Genomic DNA, 7,104 nt, shown 5'->3' with positions numbered 1-7,104 from the left:
TAATCATCAGGAGAGCTAGAACCAGCAGTGTGCTGCTGCCGATTTTTCCCTCCAGAGAAAACTCTTTGATGCCTGCAAGATTCAAAGCTGACTTTCTTATAAAGGAGAAGAGCAGCCTGTGACTGACACAAAACTCCCTGTAAATGCAGATATTTCTATGTTTCTACTTGTGAAAGCAACCTCAGAAAACTCTTGTTTGATTCCATTCCATGAGCACAGCAACAACTTGGAAGGACTTCTTTTCCTTTTTCTTTTCTTTCTCCCCTTCTTTTTTCTTTTTAGCCTGTGCTCTGTCAGGTCCATAATCACTTGTGAATTCAACTCCTTTGCGACAATGAATACCACACACTTTGCATTTTCATTTCAGCCTGTGCTTAATGTCACCGAAGACTTCAATGACTCAATTCTGAACAACAGAAGTGGTGATGGATTTTGTGAGCAGGTCTTCATAAAAGCTGAGGTCTTCTTGACTTTAGGGATCATCAGCCTCCTGGAAAACATCCTTGTCATTCTTGCAGTGCTGAAGAATGGAAACCTACATTCTCCCATGTATTTCTTCCTCTGTAGCTTGGCTGTGGCAGATATGCTAGTGAGCATGTCAAATGCCTTGGAGACTATCATGATTGCAATCCTGAGCAACGGCTATTTGATCATTGATGACCACTTTATCCAGCATATGGACAATGTTTTTGACTCAATGATTTGTATTTCTTTGGTAGCCTCAATTTGCAACCTCTTGGTTATAGCCATTGACAGGTACATAACTATTTTCTATGCTCTCCGTTACCACAGTATCATGACTGTGAAGAAAGCTTTAACCCTGATTGTGGTCATTTGGATTGCTTGTATCATCTGTGGCATCATATTCATTGCCTACTCAGAAAGCAAAACTGTCATTGTCTGTCTCATCACCATGTTCTTTACCATGCTCTTTCTCATGGCCTCCCTTTACGTTCACATGTTCTTGTTTGCACGCCTGCATGTTAAGCGGATTGCAGCCCTCCCCGTGGATGGGGTGCCCTACCAGCGTACCTGCATGAAGGGCGCTGTCACCATCACTATATTACTTGGTGTCTTCATTGTTTGCTGGGCACCTTTCTTCCTTCACCTCATTCTCATCATTTCTTGCCCAATGAATCCTTACTGCATCTGTTACACTTCACACTTCAATACCTATCTGGTCTTGATAATGTGCAACTCAGTAATTGATCCACTCATTTATGCTTTCCGGAGCCTGGAGATGAGAAAGACTTTCAAAGAAATAGTGTGTTGCTGTTATGGCATGAGTGTGGGACAGTGCATGCTGTAAACATCTGGCTTTGTGCTGAGATTAGAGAGAGGATACACACAACAGGTATATGAATATATATATATATATGTATCTAGATACATAGCAGCTCCGCTTTAAAAGCGGTGCTCGAAGGAAGTGCACAGGAAAGAAAGAATTACCTTCTACTTGATGCCTTGTTTCATACTTTTCAAAATTAAAATCAGATTCAACTAAATTATTTGAAATTATTTAAATAGCTATAACAGGGAAATCCAGAGTGGCTTACAAAATAGCTGAAGAAACTTACTGGAAAAATGAATCCTGAAAGGGATTCTCTACCTTCTAGAGAATGAAATAATATTATCTCTACCATTTATTTGTACCTGTTGCTTTACCTCTGTGCCGTTATCAACAAGTCAGTGTTTTCTAAAAGCTTTCATTAGTAACCTCTATGGAAAGCTATTCACTTGCAAGACAAATCAAAACATCAACAGGTAACAGCATTGCTCTACACTTACTCCCATGCCTCTGCCTTTTATTAAAAGAATAGATTGACATTTATGCTGCTTGCTATAAAGCAACCTGGATAAAATCTTCAAAGGGTGAAAGTAAACATTCCTCTTGCACTGAAATATTCTTTCAGTAGAAATCAGTTAAATAAAAAGGAACAGAATCAGTTAAATAAAGAAGAACCACCAGTGATAGTGTGACTTAAACAGTTGCCTGGTAGAAGTGACTCATATGAAGAAGGCATTTACATTACTTATTGTGATATAGGAGTATTATATCCTTGAATTTTTAATTTTATTTTTTTTTAACCGGAATGCACTGATCAGTGTAGTATTTGGTATGTTAATAAGTCACAGAAATCTCCTTTTGATAAATTGTCAGCAATGAGACCCATCCCTCAAAAATTTTTAAGACTACACAGATCTGAACATAAAGAATAGCTAAAATGCAAAATAGTTTGAATTTAGCTTTGTGTAAAAGCTCCATGGAGTCTTTAGAGACATCCATTTGGCTAAGTTATGCACCTGGGGGAAATAAGATGTGTATGGCAGATATGACCTCTATGCATTGAGAAATATACATCATGGGTCGGTCTCTTTTTACTTAAAGAGTTTTACACTGCGTTTGGTGGATGGACACTGCTGCATTGGAAACAAGAAAGCAACATGCTGTTTGCAATCATTTTCAAACTCTGTGTGTAAGTTGGTGGCATGTAAATCATGCAACTTCAGCTACAATAATTTAGTCTTTGCCTGAATAAACCATGTAAGTGGCCTTCAAATAGCACATTGTAACTGAGCAAAGGCTGATGCGATTTGTATATAATGCAGCGTACAGACAGTATCACGGACAATGCCAGACTAAGAAAACTATAAGCCATTCTAAAGTCTGCTTAGCACCTTTCTGGTATCTCGCTTTTAAGAGGGGCAGTAACCCTCGGGGTGTTCTATTGCTTTCAAACACTTAAATGTTCTTGTTTGACTTAACACTATTTTTTTAATTTTATTTTTTTTTCTTTGAGTGGAGTTGCTAGCTTGTTATTTCTGGGGATCCCCTCTGTCGGTTTAGGAACAGTTATCCAGACCAGAGCTTCCCAGTTTACTCTGCCTCCAGATGTGCTTTCACACACTAGTCCTGGTACAACCCAGGCTGATGGTGTTTCACTGCTGCTGACCCCAGAACCCAGCTCTGTCCATGGAGAAAATACATCCCACAGTTTGCAAATACTGGCCTGTGTTTGTATTTTATTCTCAGCATCCTACAACCTACACAGGGAGCAACCTAACTTCCCCGTCCTATGGAGCATATAATTTTCATGGCGCCAAGACCCATCTCTCCCTGTGCTCTACCCACACTCTGCCTATCAGCCCAAGCCAACCTCATGCTCCCTATTTCCCTTGCCCTCTGATCGCACCCTAAATTCCCTAATTGAGTTCTCATTTCCTCCCATAATCCCATCCTCCAGACTTCCACCTTCTCAACACTCCCCTGTTCCAACACTTACCTAGTTTCATAACCCCTAATTAAAAGAAAAAAAAAACCACTAAACTAAAAAAACCACCAAGGTCACTGCAGAGCATGTGGCAGAACAGGCACAGATGAAAATTCTCCCACGATTCAGGTAGAGACCAGAGAAAACCCCACCAACTGGCAAGTAAGCTAATCCTGAATGCTTTCAGCCTTATCTCCGTCTCACAAATTACAGTTCAGCAGTACTAAGATCTGTTCTGTTAGCTCAGCCTGTCTGATGTTGCTACATCTGATGTGGCACGTCAAGATGAACTGAAACAAATCGGCATAGGAAACAACACAACTGGCCTTTTCTGGTGTGGAAAGACTGTACCTACTTGTTGTAAAAAACACTACCCGTTGTCAGTGTTACGTACCTCTTTACTCTGAAGCATGGTTTGCCATGATATTCTGCCTCAGGTTATTGTCTATTTAGCATTTATCGTACCTAATGTCCTACTTATTTCTCTTTTTAAAAGTGATTTTAGATGAGACTGATTCATACTGTGCTTTGCCTTTAAGCAAAACATACATCTGTTGAATAAAACAATCTGAAGACATCACTTAGAATCCTGTTTGCTTCTATCAGGGCACCATGCCATGTCACACTGCAGTCCTGGTGGTCTGGGTCACAACACTAGAAATAGTGGCAACAGTGGGCAAAAACATCCTAATTTTACATGCTGACTACAGAGCTACACAAAAAGGAGCAAAAAAAAAAAAAAGCCAAATGCCTCTATCCTACATGCAAACACAATGGGAAGAGAATCCATAAAAATCCCTCAAAGGTATCTCACACTTTCTGGCACCAGCTGGTGAAGGCGCAGCTCCTCCCCACAGGTTATCCAGAGATGGATGGTGGGTTTGTCCAGCCCCAGTTCCAGATTCCCAACTCTAACTCATACTTTGAAAATTCAGGGTGCAATCTTCTGCATGGAGCCAGGATAGCAGCCACAACACAGCAGCCTGTCATTGATGGGAAGGGAAAGAGTCTCCATGGGACAGAACCCCACAATAGGAAGTAGTGAAAGAATACTAACAGCTACAGCTCCAGGTATGAAGTGAACGGGACGGGAAGAACAGGACTGCACTCTAAGGAAATACCACCGCAATCAGCTGCTGTGGGCCAGATCTTAACACTTCACTGAAAAGGGAATCCTGGAACTGGTGTTCAGCCATCCTCAGTCCGCAGGGACAGAGCTGAGGCTCAAGTCGGGACTCACCTAAGAGACACACAAGGACTGGAACATCGCCAGAAGCCCACCAAAACAGTATAATTTCCCAGCATTGCACCCTATAGATGTGTACATACAGCAGAACAAAGACATCACAGCAACGCATGCTAGTACGGGGCAGCAGCCCTTTAACGTATGCTAGTAACCAGAGCAACATCTCTGTCTGCTGAGAATCTGCCCCTGTTTACAATCGCAGTGAAACGTGAACACTTCCAGAGTTGTTACTATTAAGCGAATGTATAATCTATTCATAAGAAATGTTTCTTCCTTGGTAAGTGCGCTGGGCTGAACAAGATAATATGCAGTTTCCCCCTAGATAGTATGAGAAATGGCAGACTGAGATAATATCCTTTTCATCTAAAGGTGCCGTTCACATGGATTTATTGATTCAGTTTTTCTGCAAGAAAATCAGGCACTTCACAAGCACTGTCGGATTACTATTTGCTCGAAGACTTGTTAGAAAACCCTCATATATTCAGACAAATATTTGAATTAGCAGGAACACGAGTTATCCTCCTAAGCCAACTCAACATATATTCTGCAAATTACAACCAGATTTGCCTCTTTCATATAAAATTCAGCACTATGCATGCAATTTTCCCATTGATAAGTGTCCAAATATTTTATAATTGAAAGCATTTCTCCTAGTGGATAAATAACAAAGTCCAGGCATAGAATTCTGCAGTCAACTAAGGTCATCATTAGGGTCATCAGTACAAATACCTTGATTACCTCTTCACTGAAGTAAGATACCTCTCTGTGTTCAAGCCTAGTTCAGGACCAGGGTTAGCTGTTTGGTTTCATAGCTACACCTAAACCCTGAAGGTTATTTTGAAGCTCACTCACAAAGGAATCCTGCTTCACAGCATACGCTGCAAGCCCCTCTGCTGGGCAACCCATCCCAATCTCAGTTCCACACCTCTGAGACACTATGAGAGAAACCAGGTAACCTGGGCACCGAACCAAGACACCCAGCATTGGTACAGCAGAGGCAACAGTTCCAGAACAGCCTGTTCCTTCCTGTCTCCACCAACCTAAGAGTAGAGACAAGCTGCACCAATTGATATAAGATGATCCCTTCTGAATAAGGCGTAGGCATCTGGACAACATTCAGTGGGCTACAGGGTGCAGGGCAGGGAGGCTCACATAGCTCGTATTAGCAATCTGAAGGTCAACTCCAGATACCACTGTAAATTTTGCTACCAAGTTATAACAGGGGTCCCTGGTGTTCCCTCTTCAGAAGAGGTCTGGGTACAGGCATGGATCTAATTCCTCATCACGACTCTAACACAATACCTGTGTTCAATAGGCTTTCACGTGGAAGGCAGATGAAAGAAACAGCTTTCAAACTAAAAACACTACAAATACTAATAAAAATTCCTGCCCATATATGGCTCTGTGAAGAACATTCACATGGTGCTGTTCTGATCAATTTTGAAAGTTAAAAATTAAAAGCTTAAAATACAGCCTTCTTTTTAAGTGTTTCAATTAATAATGTACATTAAGTGGACAGAGGCACTGAGGAAGGAAGATAAAGCAGAGTCTTAAGGCCAGAGCTATGAGTGAAGCCCATTTGCACAGGGGAAGCTCACTGCACTGGGAGCCTCGCAGCATCACAGCTGCACATTTCATTGTGTTCTCTCCTAGGCTGCCGTGTAATGGGGTCACAGCTCAAGTCAGACTTTACACTGATGAATGAAAATAAGCCCTATCAGATTCACTCCAAAGAGAAAAACATAGCTTTTGATGCTTTAAATCTGCTTGGAAAACAAGCATTTTTTATTCTTCTCATTTAAAATTAATTTTTCCAGAAATAACAAGCATAGGGAAGCTTGCTCCAAATCCGCTTTTCATAACCGTTCACCATCTCAACATCATCACAGTCATTATATTTTTCATATGCAATTTAAATTGTAGCACAGGCATATGCTCATTCATCACTCTTATAATATACACCTGTTAGAGTCAACCTAAAATCACTGGGTAAGGCAGCAGCACAGGACTTTGCTACTGACACCAGCACTGATTTGAGCAAAAGGCGTATTTCCATCACACTCACTGATGCAGTGCTACGCAAAGTAGTCCTAAACCTGCCTGATAAGGGGAGACCAGTATATCGCAGGTGAATTAGAAATGTCTCTGAAACAGAAACCATAAATACTGGAACACAGTTCCAGATTTGGTGTTTGTGCAGTGCTGTATTGGTCAACGTGGCAGAAGTCCAGAAGTATATACTTCAACAGTAAGAACTGAACCATGACTTCTAAGAGTTAAGATATAAATTTATAACATTCATGTCATTCTGAAAACGCTAATGACAAAAGTATATGTACTTACTATTTTTACCCATTTAAATGACTGTGCACAAGGACACACCTCCTTGTTCTGAGATGGTGATGAAAATCTATTTATTATCTACTATTTTGCTGGTATGACTGTTCATAGTGCCACAATTAAGCATCTGCCCTAAGCAGTTATGAATTTCCAACTTTTTTCTTTCTTGTTTTACACTTTCTTTGTTTATGAAAAAACACACTATTCCTCTCTTGTGAATACAAAGAAGGCACTGCTGAACTGAGA

At 40.8% G+C, this 7,104-nt stretch overlaps 1 protein-coding gene across 1 annotated transcript; it reads left to right on the top strand.

Moving 5' to 3' along the window:
• The first annotated feature begins 334 nt into the window (after positions 1 to 334).
• On the top strand, positions 335 to 1,309 carry MC3R (melanocortin 3 receptor). Its single transcript, XM_063350081.1, has one exon. The coding sequence runs from the start codon at positions 335 to 337 to the stop codon at positions 1,307 to 1,309; it is 975 nt and encodes a 324-aa protein (XP_063206151.1).
• Positions 1,310 to 7,104: the final 5,795 nt, after the last annotated feature.

Source organism: Chroicocephalus ridibundus, chromosome 12, assembly GCF_963924245.1.
Source record: "Chroicocephalus ridibundus chromosome 12, bChrRid1.1, whole genome shotgun sequence".
Lineage (NCBI taxonomy): Eukaryota > Metazoa > Chordata > Aves > Charadriiformes > Laridae > Chroicocephalus > Chroicocephalus ridibundus.
The sequence above is the reverse complement of the archived record's forward strand: the minus strand, read 5'-3'. Positions and strand labels throughout refer to the sequence as shown.

Bases quoted from the DNA above. Each gene is read 5' to 3' on its own strand.
- MC3R (XM_063350081.1), top strand. From the start codon at position 335: ATGAATACCACACACTTTGCATTTTCATTTCAGCCTGTGCTTAATGTC.